The 26,073-nt window shown below is 46.8% G+C and overlaps 1 protein-coding gene across 1 annotated transcript in view; it reads right to left on the reverse strand.

Annotated features, from left to right (window-relative positions):
• Nucleotides 1–26,073, reverse strand: part of CFAP43 (cilia and flagella associated protein 43) — a 368,309-nt gene that overhangs the window by 105,898 nt on the left and 236,338 nt on the right. The window contains 2 exon segments of the mRNA XM_029610740.1: nt 17,541–17,666; nt 19,341–19,421. Of these exon segments, the coding sequence (XP_029466600.1) occupies nt 17,541–17,666; nt 19,341–19,421 (207 nt within the window).

The raw sequence follows: 26,073 nt of genomic DNA on the forward strand, positions 1-26,073 counted from the left end.
AATGAGGGCTTCTGATTTTAGTTATGTATAAATTGTAAATGTGGTGTTTATTTTAAAACTGATTCGGGGTACTTTGGGTTTAATCAATTTTTGGTATCCCCAATCATTTGGGACTTGTGTACCAGAAAGAAAAGGAAACATACATTTGTGCAGCTGAGGAGTCTTTAGTGTGGAAAAGGCACAAAAATAAAGAGGAGGATCCAGGACAGAGGAGGGGTGAGAAACTACTAGGGGAAGTGATGTTTTTCTGGTGTTTATCTAATAAACCCTTATTTTATTTTTTTTACATATCATGGGTATGTTATTGGGGTTGTTCAATTAAAAGCTAAAATTAGAAGCCCTAATTATACAAAAGAAAAAAGTGGAAAAATGACTGGAGTTGGTCCAGAGGTTGGCTACTAATAATGTCAGAAGTCTTTGTTCTAAAGACTTCTGACATTATTATTTATTTATTTAAGGTTTTTATATACCGGCATTCATGAAATGATCACATCATGCTGGTTTACAAATAAACAGGGGTGCAAAGCCATTCTGACATTCTGTGGGTGTAATTCTCTTCAATTAAGAGAATTACACCCACATTACATTACTCAGAAAATAATTCCCCAATATCACAGAAAAACCAGGAGTCAAGAAAAAAGAGAGATACAGTAGGCTCAGGTAGGATAACACATGTGACCTACAGTCACCCATTCTTGACAGATGGGCAGCCCACAAGTATACCCCCCCACTCAAATGGGACATTAAGGAATTCATTAAAAACCAGGACTACAGTGGGCTCTGGTAGAATTAGACCTGTGACAAGGAGACACACACTGTATCAAGTGCAACAAGAAAAAAAACCCTTCTGTATATTAAAAACTGAAGAAGTTCTTGAGAAAAACATAGCAGTGTTACCAGAAAAGAGAAAAAAAACCCCAATGCATACAGAAATTTAAGATCCATAACCAAAAGAAAAAGCTCATTGAGATGGATGACTCTGTCAGCAGTGGCACAACTGCAAAAGGAAGGAGTGAAGTGAATAACAAATCTCAACTAAAGTCTCATAAGGAGTCCAGGAAAAGCAATAACCTTAGCGAGAAAACCTGGAAAGCTATGACCACAAATGCTCATAGTTTGGGAAATAAAATCCCAGATCTGCAGGCCCTAATGGCGGAGGCGAAATTGGACATTGTTGCTATCACAGAGACATGGTTCACAGAATCTCATGATTGGGATACGGCAATACCAGGCTACAACTTGTTAAGGAAGGACAGAGTGGATAGAAAAGGGGGTGGTGTGGCTCTTTATGTCAGAAACAATATCCAAGCATCTGAGCTGCAAGGAAGATGGGGCAATGAAGAAGCACTATGGGCCGACCTAAAAAAAGATGACGGAGCGTCCATTTATATTGAAGTGGTTTATTTATTTATTTTTATTTTAAAACTTTTCTATACCGTCGTTTAGTGATATACCATCACAACAGTTTACAAATAGGCACATGAATAAATTTGACATAGATTTTACTTTAAACCGAGGGTGCCGAAGTTGTTCAGATATATGATTCAAAATATTATAAGCTATGGGGTGGATTTTAAGAGCCCTGCTCGCCGGTGAGCCTATTTTACATAGGCCTACCGGCGCGCGCAGAGCCCCGGGACTCGCATAAGTCCCGGGGTTTTCTGAGGGGGGCGTGTCGGGGGCGGGCCTGAACCGCGCGGCGTTTTCGGGGCGTGTCGGGAGCGTTCCAGGGGCGGGCCCGGGGGCGTGGCCGCACCCTCCGGACCCGCCCCCAGGTCGCGTCCCGGCGCGCTAGCGGCCCACTGGCGCGCGGGGATTTACGTCTCCCTCCGGGAGGCGTAAATCCCCCGACAAAGGTAAGGGGAGGGTTTAGACAGGGCCGGGCGGGTGGGTTAGGTAGGGGAAGGGAGGGGAAGGTGAGGGGAGGGCAAAAGAAAGTTCCCTCCGAGGCCGCTCCGATTTCGGAGCGGCCTCGGAGGGAACAGGGGTAGGCTGTGCGGCTCGGCGCGCACCGGCTATACGGAATTGATAGCCTTGCGCGCGCCGATCCAGGATTTTAGCGGCTACGCGCGTATCTACTAAAATCCCGCGTACTTTTGCTGGCGCTTGATGCGCCAGCAAAAGTACGCCAAATCGCGCGGTTTGAAAATCTACCCCAGCATGTAGTGTGTATTGAAATTCCCTTTATGGGCTAACCATATATGCGATATACTGTAATTCTTTAACTTAAAACTTAAGTGTGATAAAAATAAAGGTAAAGAATGCATATATGTTATCTGGTGACTTTTGCCTCTGTGTATAAGTCCTTTTCTAGTTTCTTCGTACTACCTATTCCCCATTCTCATTTTGAAAAGCTTTTTTGAAAAGCCATGTTTTTAGGCTTTTTTTGAAGAGTTTATGGTCTCTCATTAATCTTATTTCGGGTGGCATTGAGTTCCATAATATAGGGCCGGCTAATGATAATGCTCTTTCCCATCCTCCTCGGCCTCCCAAAAAAAAATGCCATCCTCCTCGGCCTCCCAAAAAACGCCCTACGGCCCTTACAGATGCTCCAAAACTCAGCAGCGCGCATTCTCACCAATGCCCACCGAGAGGATCACATCACCCCCGTCCTCAAGCACCTACATTGGCTGCCAATCAACTCCAGGATCACTTACAAAGCACTCACCCTCATCCACAAATCTACTCACAATCGCGAGATGTCCTGGTTCCAAAATCACCTTCGAATCCGCGTTCACAGCAGACCTACCACAGCGCAACACCTTGCCACTATGCATACTCCCTCTCCTAAGATGTCCAAACTTAAATCCACCAGGGCACGTGCTCTCTCCCTAGCCGGACCCACCCTCTGGAACAAAATGCCTCCAACCCTTCGCTTAGAATCCTGTCATAAAAGATTCAAACAGAACCTCAAGACCTGGCTCTTCAAACAGGCCTTCACCTAACCCCCCTCATAATTTCGTCATTTTCCTCTTTGCTCCTTTGAATCCCTTTTGAAATATCCAGGATACCCCAGCTAATTCACCCCTCCTCTTCCCCCCCCCCCCCCCGCCCTCTACTCCCAGCCACCTTTTGTGCCAAGTGTTCTCCTGCGCACTTTGCCTCCCTCTCCCCACAATGTTACCCACTTTTAACACTCCACCCCTTGCACAATCTTACTCTCTATAAAACCTAAACTTTTAATAACCTAATTTATTCATGACTACCTTATACCAATGCTAATTTATTCACGACTGCCTTATACCAACCAAACTTAATCATAACTGCCTTATACCAACGTTTAATTTGTAACTAGTTTCTCTGTATTACCTGTTTTACTTGCACATGTTTATCACGATTCCCTTTATTAACATTCTCCTTGTAACTCATTCTATGTAAAGCTTGTTGCTATGTTCAGTTATCAGTGAACCGGGATGATGTTCCCAACGTATCCCGGTATATAAAAACAATTAATTAAATAATAAAAATAAATAGATAAATAAATAAATACTTGTGTCAGTTTAGCTGCCTTTACAGAGGGTATGGTTAGTAATAGAGATGTGAATCGTGTCCTCGATCGTCTTAACGATCGATTTCGGCTGGGAGGGGGAGGGAATCGTATTGTTGCCGTTTGGGGGGGTAAAATATCGTGAAAAATCGTGAAAAATCGAAAAAACGTAAAATCGCAAAACCGGCACATTAAAACCCCCTAAAACCCACCCCCGACCCTTTAAATTAAATCCCCCACCCTCCCGAACCCTCCCCCCAAATGACTTAAATAACCTGCGGGTCCAGCGGCAGTCCGGAATGGCAGCGGTCCGGAACGGGCTCCTGCTACTGAATCTTGTTGTCTTCAGCCGGCGCCATTTTCCAAAATGGCGCCGAAAAATGGCGGCGGCCATAGACGAACACGATTGGACGGCAGGAGGTCCTTCCGGACCCCCGCTGGACTTTTGGCAAGTCTTGTGGGGGTCAGGAGGCCCCCCCCAAGCTGGCCAAAAGTTCCTGGAGGTCCAGCGGGGGTTAGGGAGCGATTTCCCGCCGCAAATCGTTTTCGTACGGAAAATGGCGCCGGCAGGAGATCGACTGCAGGAGGTCGTTCAGCGAGGGTTCCGGCGCCTCGCTGAACGACCTCCTGCAGTCGATCTCCTGCCGGCGCCATTTTCCGTACGAAAACGATTCGCGGCGGGAAATCGCTCCCTGACCCCCACTGGACCTCCAGGAACTTTTGGCCAGCTTGGGGGGGCCTCCTGACCCCCACAAGACTTGCCAAAAGTCCAGCGGGGGTCCGGAAGGACCTCCTGCCGTCCAATCGTGTTCGTCTATGGCCGCCATTTTTCGGCGCCATTTTGGAAAATGGCGCCGGCTGAAGACAACAAGATTCAGTAGCAGGAGCCCGTTCCGGACCGCTGCCGTTCCGGACTGCCGCTGGACCCGCAGGTTATTTAAGTCATTTGGGGGGGGGGTTCGGGAGGGTGGGGGATTTAATTTAAAGGGTCGGGGGTGGGTTTTAGGGGGTTTTAGTGTGCCGGCTCACGATTCTAACGATTTATAACGATAAATCGTTAGAATCTCTATTGTATTGTGTTCCATAACGGTTTAAGACGATATTAAAATTATCGGACGATAATTTTAATCGTCCTAAAACGATTCACATCCCTAGTTAGTAAGGCTTTATTTGCTGATCTGAGATTCCTTTGGGGAATATGTAGTCTTAATGCAGTGTTTAACCAATCTGTATTTTCTTCATTGATTAGCTTGTGGACTGTGCAAAGTGTTTTAAACTGTGCTCTTTGTTTGATTGGCAGCCAGTGTAATTCCACAAGAGTTTGAGTGATGTGGTCCCTTCTGCTTTCTCCAGTTAGAATTCTGGCTGCAGAGTTCTGTAAGATTTGGAGTGGTCTTAGTGTTGACTGTGGTAATCCAAGGAAGAGTGTATTACAATAGTCTGTGCTAGCGAAAATAAGTGCTTGAAGAACAGTTCGAAAGTGTGCTAGGGTTAGTAGTGGTTTTAGCCTTCTAAGGACCATTAGTTTCGCATACCCCTCTCTGACTTTCAATGATATGTGTTGTTTGACGTTGATTTCACTGTCAATTATTACTCCTAGGTTTCGAGTTTTTTCGGTTAGTTCCACACTCTGATCGTTTCTAATTTTGATGGGATTCTGGATTAATTCAGTTTTTTTTCGTTCAAGGTGTATGAATTCTGTTTTTTCAATATTAATTACTAGTTCCATTTGGCACAGCAGTTGTTTAATTATATCTAGGTACAACATTGCTAGGTTCAACGTTTTTTCAATTGTTTCATCTACTGGTAAAATTAGCTGGATGTCGTCCGCATATATGTAATGTATGATACCTAGTCCTGCCAAGAGGTGGCATAAGGGCAGCATGTAAATATTAAATAGAGTTGCCGAGAGTGCTGATCCCTGGGGGACTCTGGTTTTTAGCTTGATTTTGTCTGATATAGTGTTTTTTATCTCTACCTGAAAAAATCTATTGTTTAGGTAGGACCTGAACCATTCAATTGTTTTGTTTTGTAGTCCTATTTCTTCAAGTCTATTTAGTAGTATGTTATGATTTACTGTGTCAAATGCTGCTGATAGGTTTAATATCATGATGTAGTGTTTCCCACTGTCAAACCCACGTAGTACATTGTCTGTTAGAGCGATAAGTAATGTTTCAGTACTATAATGTTTCCTAAAGCCGTGTTGTGAGGGGTAAAGTATGCCGTTGTTGTCTAGGTGTTCAGCTAGCTGTTTTTGTATCGTTTTTTCTATTAATTTAGCGAGCATGGGTAGGTTTGAAACAGGTCTATAGTTACTCAAGATGTTTGGGTCGCTGTTTATTTTCTTCAGTATCAGTTTAATTATTGCACCTTTAAGAGAGTCTGGCATAAGGCCTTCACTCAGTGATAGGTTAATTATTTTTGCTATAGTGGGGGAGGTTATGTCAGCTACTTTTTTTATATCCATGGTGGGAATGGTGTCAATTTTATGAGGGGCGGGGTTCAAATTTTTTATCAAGGATTCCACTTCGATCTGGGATACTTCGTCAAATTTGGACCATGGTGTCACATCTCTTTTGTGCATCTTAATTTCTTGCTTTGTCGATATTGGTATCTTAGCTTTGAGGTTAGTTATTTTATCAGAGAAATAATGTGCGATTTCATTGCATTTATTCTCTTGTGGGGTGTGGGGTTCCTCTGTTTTATCCGTAGTCAAATTCTTTACTATGTTAAATAGAGCTCTGGGGTTATTTGTAAATTTTTCAATTTTTGAGCTAAAGAATTGTTTTTTTGCGTCGAGAATTACTTTTTTATAATAGGCTAGATGTTTCCTGAATTTGGTTAAACTTTCCTCTGATTTGTCTTTTTTCCACTTTTTTTCTTTTTTCCTCAGATTTTGTTTGACTTCCTTTATTCTCTCATTAAACCATGGGTTTTTTTTGCCTAGGCTCTTGTATTTTCATTGTTTTTAAGGGGTTAATGTCATCAGCCAATTTACTCATGTTCATCAACCATTCTGTGGTCGCGGAAACACAGTCTTTGTGGTCAGAGTGTATTAGTGTTTCTTCTAGTATAATCTTTAAGGTTTCGATGTTAAATGGTGGACGGTATTTAAACTCTAGTGGTTCATTTTTTATTATTTCCTTTGGCTTTATACACTTAATACTGTACTGAATTAGGAAGTGGTCTGACCATGGAATTTGACTATATTGAGAGCTTAACTGTTCAAAGAAGCTATGGTTGATGTATGTGAGGTCAACTGAGTGTCCTGCTTTGTGTGTGGGTCTATCTGTGATTAATGTGAATCCTAGTGCTGTCATCAAATCGTTCAGGGTCTGGCATGATTTAGATAGAGGATGTGTTTACAGGCCTCCAAACCAAAAGGAAGAGCTGGACAGAGATCTGGTTGAAGACATCCAAAAGATAGGAAAGAAGGGAGAAGTGGTGATAGTTGGTGACTTTAATATGCCAGATGTAGACTGGAAAATCCCATCTGCAGAATCTAAAAATAGTAGAGAGTTAGTGGATGCCATGCAAGTAGCTTTGTTCAAACAAATGGTAATGGAATCCACTAGAGAAGGAACTATACTCGACTTAGTGCTCACTAATGGAGATAATGTCTCTGATGTCCAGGTGGGAGCCCACCTCAGCACCAGTGATCATCAAACGGTATGGTTTAATATCACTAAAAGAATACGGAAAAGAAGCACAAAGACCCGAGTTCTACAGTTCAAAAACATGGACTTTGAGGAAATGGGGAAGTACCTGGAGGAAGAGCTAAAAGGCTGGGAGAACGAGAGAGTTGTGGATCAGCAGTGGACCAATCTAAAAGGAGCAATTACCAAGGCAACTACTCTAAGGGGTAGATTTTTAAAAAGCGCGCCTTCGCGTACTTTTGTTGGCGCATCAGGCGCAAACAAAAGTACGCTGGATTTTAGTAGATACGCGCGTAGCCGCTAAAATCCTGGATCGGAGCGCGCAAGGCTGCCGATTTTGGGCAGCCGAGCCGCGCCGAGCCGCGCCGAGCCGTGCAGCCTGTCTCCGTTCCCTCCGAGGCCGCTCCGAAATCGGAGCGGCCTCGGAGGGAACTCCCTTTCGCCCTCCCCTCACCTTCCCCTCCCTTCCTCTACCTAACCCACCCCCCGGCCCTATCTAAACCGCCCCCCCCTACCTTTATCCCTGGATTTACGCCTCCCGGGGGCGGTTCCGGAGGGCGTGGCCACGCCCCCGGACTGCCCCGGCCCGAAACCACGCCCCCGGGCCCGCCCCCGAAACGCCGCATCCCGCCCCAAAAACGCCGCGCCGATCGGCCCCACCCCCGACACGCCCCCCTCGAAAAACCCCGGGACTTACGCGAGTCCCGGGGCTCTGCGCGTGCCGGCGGGCCTATGGAAAATGGGCGCGCCGGCGCGCAAGGCCCTGCTCGCGTAAATCCGGGCGGATTTACGCGAGCAGGGCTTTTAAAATCCGCCCCTTAGAGAATAGCCACTGCCATTAGAATGGTAACATGGAATAGACTTAGTTTTTGGGTACTTGCCAGGTTCTTATGGCCTGGATTGGCCACTGTTGGAAACAGGATGCTGGGCTTGATGGACCCTTGGTCTGACCCAGTATGGCATTTTCTTATGTTTTTATGTTCTTATCATCTCCCTGAAGGTCTCCTCTATGTACCTCTCTGTCTGCCTCAGGTCTGTCACTCTAGCCTCTAGAGATCAGACTCTTTCTCTGAGAGCCAGGAGCTCTTTGCACCAAATGCACACATATAATCTCTCACCAGCAGGTAAAAAAAGAAAATTATTCCTTACCTGCTAATTTTCGTTCCTTTAGTACCATGGATCAGTCCAGACAGTGGGTTATATCCCCCGACCAGCAGATGGAGTCAGAACAGAGTTTGAGAGCATCAGCATATAGAGTAGTGCACCCTCTGCTGGAGCTCAGTATTACGCATAGCAAAGCCCAAAAGCAAAACACAACATTTTGGATCCAGATCCGTCCCTAAAAAGGAACAGAGAAAGATATAAGTAAACAAACGGTCAACGGGACCACCAACAGTCAACTTGTGAGGAGCTGTGAACAGTAACAATAATCAGAGACAAACAGAATGAAAGTTACCTGGAAGAATCCGAGCAGGACCTAATGAAACCCCTAGTGGCGGGCGTCTGGACTGATCCATGGTACTACAGGAACGAAAATTAGCAGGTAAGGAATAATTTTCTTTTCCCTGTACGTACCTGGATCAGTCCAGACAGTGGGATGTACCCAAGCTTCCCTAAACCGGGTGGGATCCTGAGAGACCTGCTCGGAGAACTTGATCGCCAAAAGAACCCGTGTACTGAGGCACCAGGTGTAGTCTGTAATGTCTGGAAAAAGTGTGCAACGACTTCCACGTCGCCGCACGGCAGATTTCCTGGGAGGAAACGAAGCGAGATTCCGCCCAGGACGCTGCTTGGGATCGCGTGGAATGAGCCGACACGCTGCGAGGCGGCACCCGCCCCGCCGCAATGTAAGCCGATGAGATGGCATCCTTTATCCAGCGCGCAATAGTCGTCTTGGATGCCTGAGAACCTCTCCTCTGTCCTGACCAGAGGACAAACAAATGATCGGATACCCGGAAGTCATTGGTAACCTCCAGGTAACGGAGCAGCACACGCTTGATGTCCAGGAGCCGGAGAGACCGGGGTTCCTCTGGAGCGAACGCTGGAAGCTCCACCGTTTGATTGACGTGGAAGGCCAAGACCACCTTTGGTAGGAAGGATGGCACCGTACGAAGGGAAACCCCGGAGTCGTAGAAACGCAGATAAGGGTCCCGGCAGGACAAGGCTTGGAGCTCTGAGATCCGGCGAGCAGAAGAGATGGCTACCAGGAAAACCGTCTTGAGGGTCAGGTCCTTGAGGGAGGACCCCCTCAGGGGTTCAAAAGGAGGGCCCGACAGCGTTGGCAGCACCAAGTTGAGGCTCCAAGAAGGGAAAGGATCCCTGACCGGTGGCCGTAGGTGTTTGGCACCCTTCAGAAAACGTGCGATATCCGGCTGAAGGGGTAGAGAGCAGTCCTTCTGTACCAAGACATTCAAGGCTGCCACCTGAACCCGGAGCGAATTATAGGCGAGACCCTTATCCAGACCATCCTGTAGGAAATGAAGGATCAGCGGGACAGTCGCCTCCATGGTTTGGACCCCGCGGTCGGAGCACCAGGCTTCGAAGACCTTCCAAACTCGAACGTAAGCGACGGAGGTCGAAGGCTTGCGGGAACGAAGCATCGTTGAGATCACTGTCTCCGGGTAGCCTCTGTGGCGGAGACGGCGCCATTCAAAAGCCAGGCCGCAAGACAGAAGAGTTCTGCCTGCTCGAAAAATACCGGCCCCTGACGCAGAAGATGAGGAAGATGGGACAGGCGAAGTGGGCCGTCCACCGTCATCTGAAGTAGATCTGTGAACCATGGCCGACGGGGCCATTCCAGGGTGACGAGAATTACAGTCCCTCAATGATGTTCCAACCTGCGGAGAACCTTGCCGACCAGAGGCCAAGGAGGAAACACATAGAGCAGTTGATCTGACGACCACGGAAGGGCGAGGGCATCCACCCCCTCCGCGCCGCGCTCTCTTCTGCGGCTGAAGAAGCGTGGAGCCTTGGCGTTGAGAAAGGTCGCCATTAGATCGAGGTGTGGAGTCCCCCAACGACGGACGATGAGATGCATTGCCTCGTCGGAGAGAGCCCACTCGCCGGGGTCTAGCTGTTGACGACTCAGGAAGTCCGCCTGAACGTTGTCCACCCCGGCGATGTGAGAGGCCGCTATCCGGACGAGATTGCTCTCCGCCCACTCCATCAGGGGAGTTGACTCGAGGGAGACATGCTTGCTTCTTGTCCCCCCTTGACGATTGATGTAGGCCACGGTGGTGGCGTTGTCCGAGAGGATCCTCACCTCTCTGTGTCGCACCAGGGGAAGAAAACGCTGGAGAGCGAAACGCACGGCTCTCGTTTCCAGGCGATTGATCGGCCACTTTGCCTCCTCTGGCGTCCAAGTCCCCTGCGTGGCACTTCTTTCGCAGATGGCGCCCCATCCCGCGAGGCTGGCATCGGTGGTCACCACCACCCAATTGGGAACCTCGAGCGAGACTCCAAGCCAGATGCGAGGGGACAAGCCACCAATCCAGGCTTTTCCTGGCTAATGGTGGAAGCGGCAGGATCACCTGATACTCCTGGGAGACTGGTTTCCAACGGGATAGCAGGGACGCCTGTAGTGGACGCAGGTGTGCAAACGCCCAGGGTACCATGTCGATGGTGGAGGCCATTACTCCCAGGAGCTGCAGATAATTCCAGGCGGTTGGTTCTTCCAAAGCCGAAAACCGAGACACGTGCTCCCTCAGGGCTTGCGCCTTGTCCTGGCGCAGGAACACCATACCCCGCCGGGTATCGAAGCTCGCTCCTAAGAAATCCAGGTGTAGCGAGGGCACAAGGGAACTCTTTGGAAGGTTCACCACCCAGCCCAGAGAGCGTAGGAATTGTACTACTCTGGCCACTGAGGTCTGACCATGTGAGAAGGACTTCGCTCGAATCAGCCAGTCGTCTAGGTACGGATGTACTAGGATACCCTCCTTGCGGAGGGCCGCCGCCACCACTACCATGATCTTTGTGAAGGTCCGAGGTGCGGTCGCCAAACCGAAGGGAAGCGCCTTGAACTGAAAGTGTTGACCGAGAATCTTGAAGCGAAGATACCGCCGGTGAGCCGGCAGGATGGGAATGTGCAAGTATGCTTCCGAGAGATCCAGTGAAGCGAGGAATTCTCCCTTGTGCACTGCGGCAATCACTGATAGAAGAGTCTCCATGCGGAACTAGCTGACCCTGAGGGCCTTGTTTACCTCCTTCAAGTCCAGGATGGGCCGAAAGGAACCATCCTTTTTGGGAACGATGAAGTAAATGGAATAGTGGCCTAAGCCCACCTCGTCGAAGGGGACGGGAATGATGGCCCCTATTTCCTGCAGTCGGTCTAGTGTTTGTTGAACCGCTATCCTCTTGAGATCCGAACCGCAGGGGGAGAAGATGAACCGGTCCCTCGGGGGGCGGACAAACTCCAAGGCGTAACCGTCTCTTATGGTGTCCAGCACCCACTGGTCCGTGGAGATAACTGCCCACTCCTCGTAGAAGTCCATGAGGCGTCCTCCGATCCGGGGAGGTGAGAAGTGGGCTCCTTTGGCATCATTGGGAGGTCTTTGTGGGCGGATTTCCCTGCCCTGGACCCTCTCTCGCGGGCCTCCGCCCACGAAAGGAACGAGACCAAGGCTGGGATCTTGTCGGCTGTGTCCGGGAACCGGACTGCCGGTAAGACCTATAACGTCGCTGTGCCCTAGCCCTGGTTCTACCGGAAGAAAAAGACCTGAAGGAACGCTGTCTATCCTCCGGCAGCCGATGCACCGAATTTTCCCCCAGTGACTTGATGATCTGATCCAGGTCCTCTCCAAATAAAAACTTTCCCCGAAAGGGGAGGGAGCCAAGGCTCGACTTGGAGGAAGCATCCGCCGCCCAGTTGCGAAGCCACAAGAGCTGTCGGGCTGCTACAACCGAAACCATGGACCGCGCCATTACAAGAAAGAGATCATACAAGGCGTCCGCCCCGTATGCTATGGCAGATTCCAGACGGTCCGCCTGGGCGGCCTTTTCGGGGGGCAACTCCTGAGAGGTGAGAAGCTGCTGTACCCAGAGTAAGCTGGCCCTTTGCGCGAGCGAACTGCACATCACGGCCCGCATACCTAGGGCGGAGACTTCGAAGACCCTCTTGAGGAAGGTTTCTAGTTTACGGTCCTGCGTATCCCGCAGGGCCGTTCCACCCGTGACCGGGATGGTCGTCCTCTTGGTCACTGCCGACACCGCTGAGTCCACCTTGGGCACCTTGATAAGATCCAAAAAATCCTCAGGGAGCGGGTATAGCTTTTCCATGGCGCGTGTGACTTTCAAGGACGCCTCGGGAGTGTCCCACTCCCTGGTGAGAAGCTGTAGGAAGGACTCATGGATAGGGAAAGCCCTTGCCCTAGGACGGAGGGCGGAAAGTACTGGATCCCCTTTGCGAGAAGAGGTGGCGACGGCAGGAGCCACAGGGATCGGCGGATCTGGAGGTGGGTCGAGGTCCAGCTCCTGAATAATATGGTGGATGAGTTCATCCAGCTCTTCTTTTTGAAAAATCTGTAGGGCTCGAGGGTCGTCCCCCTCCGTATGTCCATCCGGATGCGCCTCCGGGGGTTCCGGGGAGTCGTCTCTCACCGGCGAAGCCGCCCCCGTGGTACGCCGGGGTGGCACGGGAGAGGGACCCGGCAGGGATCCAGGCATAACGGGCGAGGCGGTGAGACCAATAGCAAGTTTAGGAACCTTGGGGGGAGGGGCCCCCAGGGGATTCGGCGCCTGCGCTCCCATACCCTGCAAATAAGCCATGTGCATTGCCAGAATAAAATCAGGTGAGAAAAACGGGGAGCTGATTGGAATCCCTGAGGTGGGACCGTCCTGGGAGCCCCGGTCGGGCAAACCCCCCGCCGGGGGCAAAGCCTGTTGAGAGCCAGTGCAACCAATCCTGTCTGCATCTGGGAGCGAGTCCGTCTCACGCTGTCCCTCTAAAATGGCCGCCGTTCCTGCCAAAGGCGGCGTCGTGGCCGGCCCGCGCCGCCCAGGCTGAGGAGGAGGCAGGTCCGAAATCGCACCGGAGGACTGCAGGGTGCCTTCCCCGTCGGGGAAGCACCGCTCACAAAGCCCCTCCCTCAAAAATTGATTCCCCGGTTCGCCGCAGGCCTCACACCTCGAGGACCGCGGCATGTCAGCACCGGGAAAAAAGCCTCGGGGGGGGGGGGGGGGGGGGGCCAAAAATGAGCTAGTGCCGCGGGGGGCCTGGAATGGCCCTAACAACCCGCCGAAGGGGTCCAGGAACTGCGGGGGAAAACCCCCGTTTCAGTTGAGCACACACCCGCGGGCGGAGCTTGCGAACCACGGGACCCACAAACGATACGTGGAGCGGCCGGAACCACTGGCATCCACGGGGCACCACCAAAAAGAAGCAAACCTGTGGAGAAAGAAACTCAAAAAACTTCCACTTACCCCAACGGAAGAGGAAAGGAGTACAGAATAGAAAAGGCAGAGCCACAGACACACGCCTCCTCAAAAATTGAAGTCTTTTTTTTTTTTTTTTTTTTTTTTTAATTTTAAGGATCCAAAATGAAGAGAAACATAAGACAGGGAAATACTGTGGAGAAAAAGAAAGAAATAACCAAAAATGAAGAAACCCTGTCAATCTGGGGCAGCTAGTGGATCCCCCTGCTCACATCTGCTGGAGTCAGAAGAATACTGAGCTCCAGCAGAGGGTGCACTACTCTATATGCTGACGCTCTCAAACTCTGTTCTGACTCCATCTGCTGGTCGGGGGATATAACCCACTGTCTGGACTGATCCAGGTACGTACAGGGAAATCATACATGTGACACTTGATTCAAAAGACTGGAAAGCCCCCCTTTTGCTGCTGGATTGCTACCTTCATCTTAATTTTGTTGACTTCTTAGATAAGTTTAGATTACTAAGGGAATAGGAATGTTTAAATAAGAGTCCTTTAAATTTATTGGTGTAAACATATTTAATCTTGTGGTGACCTGCAATGGGATTATTAAACTCTTGATAAGGGTTAGGGTTTTAGATAAGACTGGTTTTTAATGTGAAAGTGTCTCATAGAAACATAGAAATGACGGCAGAAGAAGACCAAATGGCCCATCCAGTCTGCCCAGCAAGCTTCACACATTTTTTTCTCATACTTATCTGTTTCTCTTATCTCTTTGGTTCTATTTCCCTTCCCCCCCCCCCCCCCCCCCACCATTAATGTAGAGAGCAGTGATGGAGCTGCATCCAAGTGAAATAACAAGCTTGATTAGTTAGGAGTAGTAGGGGAAAATGAAAGGATGAGCTGGGTGGAGGGGGTAGGAGGGAAGAAAAAACAAACAAACACACAAACATTAAGCTGTTACCTACCTTTGGCCTGCTTTTTAAAACAACCACACAAACTTTAAGCTATTACCTACCTTTTGCCTGCTTTTTAAAACAAATACACACACACAAAAATGAATACAGCCCACTAGTTTACTTCTCCCCAAAACTTTTTAAGTTCTAAAATTTCCTCTTTAGCTACCAGCAAGATTATCTTCTCCTCTCAATGTTCCCACTGGATTGAGGGCTACTGAGATTGCATCTTCAATCAAAGATATTTAGTGTAAAGTTGAGGTGCTGGGCAACATTTGTATGTGTGTCTTTTAAAATTCTCTGCCACTTGTTCTAGGAGACAGTGTATCTTCTGCCACAGTTCTTGGAGTTTCTCTCTCATCAAGTTAGTTGCTGGGCAAGTGTCAGAAATAGAAACAGGCCTGAGTGTACAGGGATAGCACCTGAACATTATGTAGAAGGGTAATGACCCTGTGGAGTTTTTCACATGGTTATTATGGGTGAATTTGGTCCATGGAAGAAAGGAAGCCCAATTATCCTTCTGTAGGTTCATGTAGGTTTGTAGAAAGGCTTTGAGACTCTGATTTCCCCTCTTGGTTTGTCCATTGCTCTGGGAATTGTAAGCTAAAGTGAAATCTAATGTAATTTCAAACTTTCTGCATAAGCCTTTCCACTAGTGAGCTATGAACTGAATTCCCTGGTCAGAGAAGATATGCAGAGAAAGCCATTCACACAAAACATATGTTGGACAGACTTTAGCCAGTTCGGGGGAAGATGGGAGGCCTGGATGGGGCATGCAATGAGCCTTCTTAGAAAATCTATCCAGTATCACCCATATGGTGGTGCTGCCACCAGAGAGGGGAAGGTCAGTGATGAAGTCAATGGCCAAGTAGGTCCAGAGTTACTTGGGGGCTGGCAGTTGCTGTAACAACCCCCAAGGTTGTGCTCACACACTTTTATTCATGGCAAAGGTAGGGCAAATCTCTACATAATGTTTCACGTCGGTCTGGCAGAATAAGGCCTGTAATGAAAAGACACCCACTCTCCCCACCATTACACTTACGTAATACTTTTTCTGCACTGGATAACAGAGAAGCTCCAGGAATGGAAAATGAGGTGATGTCTGAAAGGGATGTGGTCACCCAGTGTATCCAGAAACCCTTAAACATTATAAAAGGTCATAAAAGGAAGCTGCTTCTGTTGGGAGATTCAGTCAGAGGAATCAATTTGGGAAATAATTTTGATGAGGATTCATCAGTTAAATGTCTTATAGGATCCTCAGCCAGTAGAAATACCAACCAGATTATCAATGTAATTACAGGAGGAAGTATAGATTCCAGTATCAATGTTATCATACATCCGGGGACCAATGACCTTGCTAGACATGGTATCCTTGAAAGATTTCTAAAACCTAGGGAAGAAAATTAGACACATGGCAAAGATCATTACCTTTTCAGAAGTATTACCTATTCATGGAAATGGGAAGGAAAGGCTCTGCCATATAGATAACTTCATTATCTGGCTCAAAACATGGTATAAAGCAAGTGGTTTTGGGTTACTTTGGTGGCTGGGGCCAATTTATGGAGCAGTAAAAGGCTATACTCTAAGGATTCAGAGTATATATTATTGGGCATTTAAACTAGAAGGAGGTGGCCAAAGAAACTGCCATGTCGCCTCTAAGCAATACATGAATTGCGAGGAGAAAACAACAAAATCAATCAGCTCAAACTAGCAGAAAAGATGACTAGGAAGAGCAGCAATCCCAGGGAGAAAAGTTGGAAAGCTATTACCACAAATGCTCATAGTCTGGGCGCGCACATGTTATAAAACCGGGTGCATATGTGCACACGCTGGGTAGTGCGCAAACATGTACGCCCGCGCGCAACCTTTTAAAATCTACCTCAATATGTGCAAGCCATTCCATCCTGCCTGGACTTCTTTTTCTATTGTCTGAGAACTAGATACCCAAAGGTTCTGACTCCCCTTGTTAGTCAGGGTGAGAATCGTTTTGCTTCCTAGGACTGTTTTTCAGTACATTTCTCCTACAAATCCCGTATCCTGGTCAGAATTCTGCAATGTAGGACTTTTTCAGCCAAAGTTCTGAAACTAAAGATTTTGTCATCCTTTGTTTTAAAGTGATGTTTCACTTGAAAATCCCCTATCTGAGTCTCTGACTAATCTATTCAGTGGTCATTTAAGAAGTAAGGAGTCTGGCGACCTATTCAATCTCACTCTGGTTTTTCTGGGCTGGTTGCTCATATTAAATAGCTGCATTGCCCTCTTTTTTTCTTCTGCAGTTCACTTAAATGGTAGTAAGCTCTTTACCTCTCTCTGTTTGGAAGGGGGAGGGGGGTGGTGTTCACATTGAAAAGTCCCAGGAAAAATAAAAACTGAAAATGAAGATCCCTACCATGAAGATGAAGATGCCCTTACCATGTGACAGGGTATCCGTGCCATTGGCCGGCCCCTGTACATGGAGGGAGCACTGGATGGCCGGCGCCATCTTTAAAAATGGTGCGGGCCATCCAGTGCTCCTACCATGTGACAGGGGCCGGCCAATGGCACGGATACCCTGTCACATGGTAAGGGCAAAGGGCCATTGGCGCCATTTTGATTAGTGGCAGCCGACGGCCCGGGAGCGGGAGATCGCTCCTGGGACCCCCACTGGACCACCAGGTACCTGTAAAATGTTTTTGGGGGGGGGGTCGGGAAGGTGGGGGAAGCAAAGGGATTAGTTTTAAAGGGTTGGGGTGGGTTTAGGGGTTATTTTTGTGTGCCGTTTTTCCCACCCTCCCCCAAAACGATAAGAGAACCCCCACGAACAATATCGTGGGGTTTTCCTATCGTTTCGGGGGAGCCCCTGATTTCTGACGATTTTGAAAATATCGTCTGATATTTTCAATCGTCCGAAGCCCGATTCACATCCCTAGAGAGCAGTGTTGGAGCTGTGTCTATCTCTTCTATTGCCTAAGCACAGCAAGTCCATGGCTGGGGTCAGATAAACAAATGTATCACCCAAAGGATAGGCTGTAACAATTTCTTGTCTATACATCCTACCTTAAAATGACTCTGCTTTTCTTCTTCCTTTGCTTTACCTTTCTGTATTTCTCTTGCTCTTCATTCAGTTCCTTGGCTTTCTTTTCATGCTCCTTGAACTGCTTTTTCTCCTCATCCGTCCACTCTTCTTCAGCCTTGGCCGTAAAATCTGGCTTTGTAATTTCCTGAATATATTTATAAAAGGACTACGTCTCAGAAAACAATATGAAGCAAAGTCAAATATTTCAGCCAGAAGGCATTCTTTTTTTCCTTTTAAAATGGAAAATTATTTGAGATAAATCAGTCTTCTTTATATCCAAGATGCACTAAATTCCTGGAATTGGATGTACTAAAAGTAAAACTCCTATCTGCCCCCTACCTTCCCAAACCCTTAGTAAAACCTTACTTGTTCCTGCCCTGCTAGTACTATCTTGGAAAATGATGCCCACCTGGAACTATCTTTGAAAATGGCAGCTATTGCCTGCATACACTTCTTTCTTCTCACAGTAAAATAGGTGCAAAGTTAGACCTGTGGACTTAACGCAGATTTTGCACCTAGTCAGGCAACTGAAAATTATCCTCATGATGTAGACGATTAGGTAGCTCTATTTTCAAATTCTGAATTAGTGCATTGGATTTGGATTTTATATTTACTCACCTTTCTAAATCTAAGTTAAAGCGAGTTATATTCAGGTTCAGCAGGTATTTTTTCCTGCTCCAGAGGGCTTTCAATCTAACAGACTGATGTACTAATCAGAGGTGTTTCCAAAGAGTTAGCGACCTTATTCATGCAAACGTTTTCTACACATACAAATGAGCTGGGTATCAAAATTTTGTGAGAAATATTTAGCATGTTGCTATGGCCAGGAACTTCATACATTCCCAGCCGTGACAACGCATGATGATAGCACCTGGTCTCAAGTCTCCCCCAATCCGGTTTGAAAAATCCATGCTAGTCTACAGCGCAAAGGATGACATCCTTCCCATCCCCCAATGGCCCCAAAATGTAAAAAAATTATTATGCATGCATACTTTTCTCCTCTGACCTTACCTCGCCCCGTAGTACCTACATTTTTCTGTGGTTAAATCTAGTGGCTAGATTTAACAGCTAAGGGGCAGATCATTTTCAGCCAGGCCTACTTACCCAGGTACATGGCCTTAAGTGCAAACTGTCATCTGGCCAAACAGCAAGGTTTAGCTCAAGAGCTGCTCATAGATGTAGAACTTCTCCAACTGTTTATGCTCATCTAGAAACATCTTGACAATTTTCTTGTTTTTTCTTCAAATACTTCCTCTGAAGTCCTTCATCCTTTTTAGGCCACCTCATAGAATGTTCTACACTGACTAGGTAGGCTTTCAGTTCTACCAGTTTCTCAAGCTACTCCAAAAGGTACCTATTTGCCCAGTGTGATAAAAGACTGCAGCAACTCTAAGCATCTAACACCTTCAATACAACAATGTATAGGCTGACAGGGTCATTTTGGTCTCCAGTCTGCTTGCTTTGTACTTGTGAGCCTGCAAGCCAGCATGTGGGGTTTCCCGTGGAAAATCCCTCAGTAGCTAGTGCCACACAGATTCTTTACCCCATGTGCTTTGCAGGTGCACAGGGATTTCAAACTGAAATCCTTGCATGTACTTTATTAGACCCATCTTAACCTTGTCTCTGGGGCTGCCACTTTTTCTCACTTACCGTAGATGGGGGGGACACTTTTCAAATGGCTTTTTTTTCTTCTGTGAGTAAAAGCCTGCTTATCCACAGAAATGTTTTTACAAAATTGTCTTCTAAACAATCTACAAGTACAGTAAGAGCCGGTTGCTAGACCTGCAGGTGCTGGATCATCATGCAGGCTGAAACTTACCATTTTCAAAATGTCTTCCTTTTTGACCTCTAGTACTCCACCCATCATATCAATAAGGGCTCGCTGTTTCGCATTGTCCCCCTGCACAAAAGAGAAATAAATAATATTATGAGATCCATATTCAGTCACTGGCTGAATTACAAAGTTAGCTGGATAAACTTAGCTAGTTAATTGCAGAGGTATAACTGCATCACTGAATATAGCCAGCTATCTTAAAGATAGCCAGATACGTTTATCTGGCTAACCTTAGGTCTGTTCTAACTCTGAATATAAAAGTTAGCCAGATAATTCATTCAGCTAATCTAACTCCCTCCAGCAATGCCCCCGAAATGCCCCTACATTATCCAGCGAAATTTTAGCCAGATAATGATATATCCGGTTAAACTTTAGCCAGATAAGTGCCCAAAATATTTCAAAGGATAACAACCAGAAGGGATGCCACAAAGAAGCCTCTTTCAAATCTTTATTGTTGGAGACGTATAAAAACTGCCCGACTCTGGCCGAGTTTCGCCACATAAAGTGGCTGCCTCAGGGGCTTAGTTGGCGTCAATAGTGCTTAAAAATCTATCATTTCTGTTCATCAATGGTGCCATATACGTTCAAAGTCAGCATTTAGCTGAATAACTCACAGGTAATCTGGCTAAATTCTGCTGAATATGGAATCCTATATGTGTAGCCCCTGTTCCTATCTGGTCCTGGGAACAGGGGCTCATGGGAAAGGCTCATGGACAAAGGCAGGCCCCCATGACCTCCTGGGGCTCCTGTACAGGGGAAAAGATTTTATTCTTCAGGAACTTTAGGGTTACTCCTCATCCAGAAAAAACAAACAAACAAACCAACCACTCTTTAGACATCCATGCTGTTCGAAATAAAAGTTCTTTCCTGGTACTGATGACAGGATAAACAAAATCCAACAAGCAAGAAATGAATCTCAGTCACTTTCAGCAGCAATAATAACTGCCCTCCCAAACAGGTCTGCTCTACAAGACAGGAACCCTCCTACCTTGGGTCCTCCCAGGCACCTACTCTGAAAACAGCTCTCTTTTTTTTCTCTTAGCAATTTTTCAAACTCTGGGGAGCTTTTGGCAGACTTTTCTTTCCGCCTGAAACTCCTTAAGACTCCTTTGGCTAGGTAGTTTCTTTTTCCAAACTCCCACCAAGAACAAACTCCTTTCTCATTGAACACATCACCAAAACGTCTCCCAAGACAGATGAGACATTTCAAACACCTCTGCTTCCTGGTAACTCCTCTTCTCTTCAGATCCCTTAGAGTTCTCCCTGTTGAACTCCATGACCGCTTCTCTTTCTGGAAGCACTGAGAGTCACTAACTTGTATCCCAGTCTCCTTCTTTGGATAGAAATTCTTCTTTTTCAGACCCTCCTCAATTGTGAAAAGGTCCCTCTCCCAAGTACCTTCTCTGTGAGAGGAAACCCCCCCCCCCCCCACTCTAAAGGGAGGTGGCCTCAGACAGTGGTTTGCAGACTGGCGTCTTCTGATTACAATCTCTTAGGAATTCTGATACATTCTCCTAGTGCATCGGATGAGTACATACATTTTATTAAATCAATGAAGTGGTGTGGCGAAAGAGACTATTAAAGCCAAAAGGACATCTTTCAAAAACTGGAAGGTTGGATCCAAATGAAGAAAATAAGAAAGAGCATAAGCACTGGCATGTTAGAGATAAAGCATTAATGAGGCAAGTCAAAAGAGAATTTAAAACAAAGCTTGCTAGAAAGGCAAAAACTCAAAATAAAAACTTTTGCAAGTATATTTGAAGCAAGAAGCCTGTGAGGAAGTTGGTTGGACCACTAGATGACCAGGGGGTAAAAGGGATGTTCAGGAAAGACAAGGCCATAGCACAAAAATTAAACAAATTCTTTGCTTCAGTCTTCACTGAGGAGGGTGTGGGGCACAGTGACCCAGGAAGATGTAATAAAACAAATTGACAAACTAGAGAGTAACAAATCACCAGGAGCAGATGGTATATACCCCAGAATTCTGAAAGAACTAAAAAATGAAACTGTAGACTTATTAGTAATCTCTAACTTCTCATTCAGATCAGCTATGATATCTGAGGTAGCCAACATAATGCCCTTTTTAAAAAAAGGATTTTGTGGTAATCCAGGAAACGATATACTAGTGAACCTGATGTCAGTGCCAAGCAAAATGGTAGAAGCTATTCTAAATAATAAAAATGCTGGGCATTGATAGACACAGACTAATGGGGCAGAGCCAACATGGATTTAGCAAACAGAAATCTTGCCTTACAAATCTTTTATGTTTATTTGAAGGGGTTAACAAGCATGTTGACAAGGGTGAGTCAGTTGATATAGTGTGTCTGGATTTTCAGAAAGCATTTGACAAAATACCTCATAAGAGGCTCATCAGGAAATGAAAAAGATGTGAGAAAGGGGCAATGTCCTATTGTCAATTGGTAACTGGCTAAAGGGTAGGAAAAGTAAAACTAAATGGTCTTCATTTCTCTCAAAGGAGCACGGTAAACAGTGGAGTGCCCAACGGATCTGTACTGGGACTAGTGCTTTTAGTTTATTATAAATGATCCAGAAAAGAGAATGAAGAATGAAATGATCATATTTTCAGATGATTTAAAATTATTCAGTTGCTATATCATGAACCAATTGTGAGAAACTGCAAGAAGACCTTGTGAGACTGGGGGACCGGGCATCTAAATGGCAGAATACATTTAATATGGAAAAGTGCACGTAGGGTAGAATAATCCAAATTAGAGGTACACAGTGCTGGCATTACCACCCAGGAAAATGATATTGGAATCATTGTGACAGTGCTTTGATTTCTTCTCATCCTGCTACAACAATCCAGAATGACTGAGTTATGTTTCCTTTCCAGCAGATGGAGACAGAGCCCCTGACTGTTTCTGTGATATCACTACTTATGTGTGCTGCAGAGACAGTTAAAGCCGGTATTCTCAGCAGATGGAAGAGTTCTCGTGTTGTAGCAGGTTTTATTTACATTTACATTTGATTCTGCATAAGGGGGGAACATTTTAGTTCAGAGCACGCCCATTCGGGTTAGCTACTGCTCCAAGAACATTCACCAAAGTAATAGTGGGTGTAGCAGCTTTTCTGAGAAAAGAAGGGATTGTGGATTCATCAGTATTAAGATGATTGGTTGATTAGAGACAAAATGTTTCAAGAAGAAATCAATATAGTAGATATTTAGAAATAACCGGTTAAGTAAGTTAGCTGGATAAGACATATTTGATGAACTTACAATGGATATTTATTAGCACAGCTATGTTGCTGAATATCTCTGAATAAGACACTAGTTAGCTAGATAAGTCTTATCTATCTAAATTTAGACCTGCTATTGAACTGGTCTAACTTATCCAGTTAAGTTAACCGGATAGGTCTGAATATCAGCACTTATCTAGCTGAGTTAGCCAGATAAGGAACTCCTCCCCAAAATGCCCATTTCCCACCCACCTAAGTATTTATCCAGTTAAGTACTTACCCAGCTGAGTGGTGGCTCTGAACGCAGCCAGATATTCAGAGATGGCCACTTAGCCAGATAAGCCCTTACTGATCTGGCTAAATGGCACTGAATATAGATCTACCTCAGAGTTACCAACAGAGTAGTTCAATTCTTAGAAAATTTAGGCTGGCAGAGTTGCTTACCTGTAACAGGTGTTCTCCTAGGACAGCAGCATGTTAGTACTCACATAAGAGTGACATCATTGGATGGAGTCCGGCATGGAATTTTGATCATAAAGATTCCAGAACTCTCAAACATGCCCTACTGAGCAAGTGCAGCTGTAGTCATCACCATGCCCCCTAGGCAGAGTCCCTCAGTTAATGATATAGCTAATACATGGAGAAACCAACTCCCAGGGGAGGTGGGGAGGTTTTGTGAGGACTAACATACTGCTGTCCTAGGAGAACACCTGTTGCAGGTAAGCAACTCTGCTTTCTCCTAGGACAAGCAGGATGGTAGTTCTCACATATGGGTGAATCTCTAGCTATAGGCTATCCAAGCAGACAAAGCGGGAAACCACTCAGTGCTGAAGCACTACCTCTCTCCTTTACCTCCAACTCTTCTCCAGCCAACCCACTAGGGGTCCAGGCTGGAGAAGAGTTGGATTCTACAAAGAAAACCATAGAAAAGGCAGACACAAACTCTCCTGTGTACCAGGGGTGCCTAAGACAGAAGAGTGAAGCAAGTGCAAGCAGAAGCAAACTCTGCATCTTGGAAAATTGTACAAGCAGGGTTCCCAATAAGTAAACTCTGGCAATAACAGTAGGTCTAGAACCTCCTGGATACAGGAAGAACCCAGAGATGTAGACAAGCGAAGACTCTTGGACGAAGACCACACTGTTTCCGTCGGTGTTAAAAGACAACTGAAAAACAAATTGGGGTCTGAAACCCCCCCCCCCCCCCCCCCAAAGAGAAACTGCGGTCTACTGACATCCGAAGGACTTAATGTCTCTGCAGTAGAGTGCCCAGGTTTGGCTGATAGGCATAATGGGCAGAAGAAACCCAAGCAACGCTTGGAAGAACAAGCAGCAAACCATAACAGGGCGTGGGACAGCAACTGTGTGCCGAAGCATCAGACCTAGCTGACCATGCAGGACAGTGTCAAGGGTTTCAGGGAATGAAAGCAATCCCCTAAACAGACCTGTAGCCCAAAACCCCCGAGCAGGGAGATGAGATAGGGCTGAAGCTCACCCAAGAACACCTGTCTTCATCTATCCTGTCCACAAGATAGAACAGGGGAACAGGAAGGCCCTTTGGGCAGCCTAGAGAATTGAGAAAAGCTAAAGACAGTATTGCCAAAGCATGTGAAAATATATAGAGAAACATGGTGTATCTTTCCCTGCAGGTATACAGAAGATATACCATGAGTGCCTTAGCTTGTCCTCCCCTCTACCCGATAATCCAACCGGAAGTTGGAAGGAGTGAAGAACACAAGGAGGCAGACCGATAGATTGCTGGGGCAAGCACAAATCATCAGGTTGTCTATCAACCCCAAGCAAACAACTCACTGTGGAATCCAGCAGGGAGTTACCCACTAAGATATAGCACTCAGCCTGTTTGGAACAGTGGAAATTGAGAGCGAATGCCCCAAGGGAGAAAACCAGAAAACTCCACTAGGAGACGGGAAGCCAGGGTGTCACATGTGCAAACCACAGAAGAACAGGATTTCATTCCAAGCCTGGAAACGCGAAGGGCACTGGGGCAGGCCCAGGGTGATCTTAGAACAGACTGCCAAGCACCCGGCCATGAGTGCATATACTTTCCCCCAAGGGAGCATGCAGTCCAGCAATGGACAATCGTTGCATGACTCAGGACTTGTTGCGTCCGTCGCTGTTCAATGCCCTCACTCCACCCTTTTTACCTCTATGGCGACTCCCTCCGGGTCTGATGGATGGTTAGCTGCCATGGCGTCTTCTTGCCGCCTCCCTCTGGTGTCCCTAGACCGGCACGACGCTGTGGATCCGCCATGTTCCTGATGATGTAGGGCACACGTGCTCTGATTGATGTACCAGCAAGGGCGCGAACCTCGGGGGCGTCCCCCTGAGATGACGTCATCCGCTTCCAATATAAAAGGTCTCAGTATTTGCTAACAGATCGAGTTTAGCAAGGATTCGTCCAAGCTACTCTGCCTCCTCGGACTTACCAGGGGTACCTGCTCCTTGGGGGCCTCACTCTTTTTTCTTTATTTCAGAATGCCGATAGGAACTGGTACTCGCTCCTCGAGGACCCATGTTTCTGAACACTCTGAAGATTCTCTACTGCCTGGAAGCTATTGCAGATACAGACATTTGTGAGTTACCACCGCTCTCTCAGAGCTTTCCCTGGAACCAGGTACTCCTCCTCGAGGGCCTAACCCTTTCCAGCTACTGAGCTTCTTAAAGACCTTATGTGAGTGTTGTCATCTAGTTCTGGCTATGATCACAGCATACCCTGTCTACTCACTATCTACAGTTCTCTACAGCTCAACCCTGGGATTGCTGTTCTAGTACCTGAGGGACTTCAGCCCTGCCGGGCATATCAGCTCACTACTGCCACCTCTGGTGGTTCTACTAACCTGTCTAATAAAGAATTATCTGTGTCTATCTCTGTACTCAAGCCTAGCCGGTGGTCTCTCTCAGGATATCCTCCTGGGGGCGAAGTCATCTGCCCTCGGCCCAAGGATTCACCTATCTACATTCCTCTACAGCTGAGTGCCCTCTCCAAGCACTCCGCTGGTAACAGATTGCTACTTCTTCTCCATCAGGAGTCTTCAGCAACAGACTCATATCAGATTGCTACTCCACAGTCTAAACTCATACAGTTTGTTAACTCCTCTCTCCACAGGAGCTGAAGCATAACAAGATTGCTAACTCCTCACAGAGATCCTAACAGATTGCTACTCCCTAGCAAGAAACCTAAAAGATTGCTAATTCCTCCTTCCTCGGGAGCTGTTTCATAACAAGATTGCTAACTCCTCCCTCCTGGAGGAGTAGTTCATAACAGATTGCCAATTCCTATCTGATTGCTCCGCCCATCCGGCATCAGGTCACATCAGGACTCCCCTGCCTGCAGTCAGAGTAATCCTGAAAAAGGGGAAGAATAGTTTATATGCTACTGCGAGCAAAGAGCAGCGCCTCTGTTTCCGGGTCACTTGGCCCCCAACTCCCTCAGCCATGGACATGGTGAAAGGGTGAAGAGCATGCCCGCCCATTTGATGGTCTAGAACTTTCCTCAAAGAGG

Source organism: Rhinatrema bivittatum, chromosome 7 (genome assembly GCF_901001135.1).
Source record: "Rhinatrema bivittatum chromosome 7, aRhiBiv1.1, whole genome shotgun sequence".
Lineage (NCBI taxonomy): Eukaryota > Metazoa > Chordata > Amphibia > Gymnophiona > Rhinatrematidae > Rhinatrema > Rhinatrema bivittatum.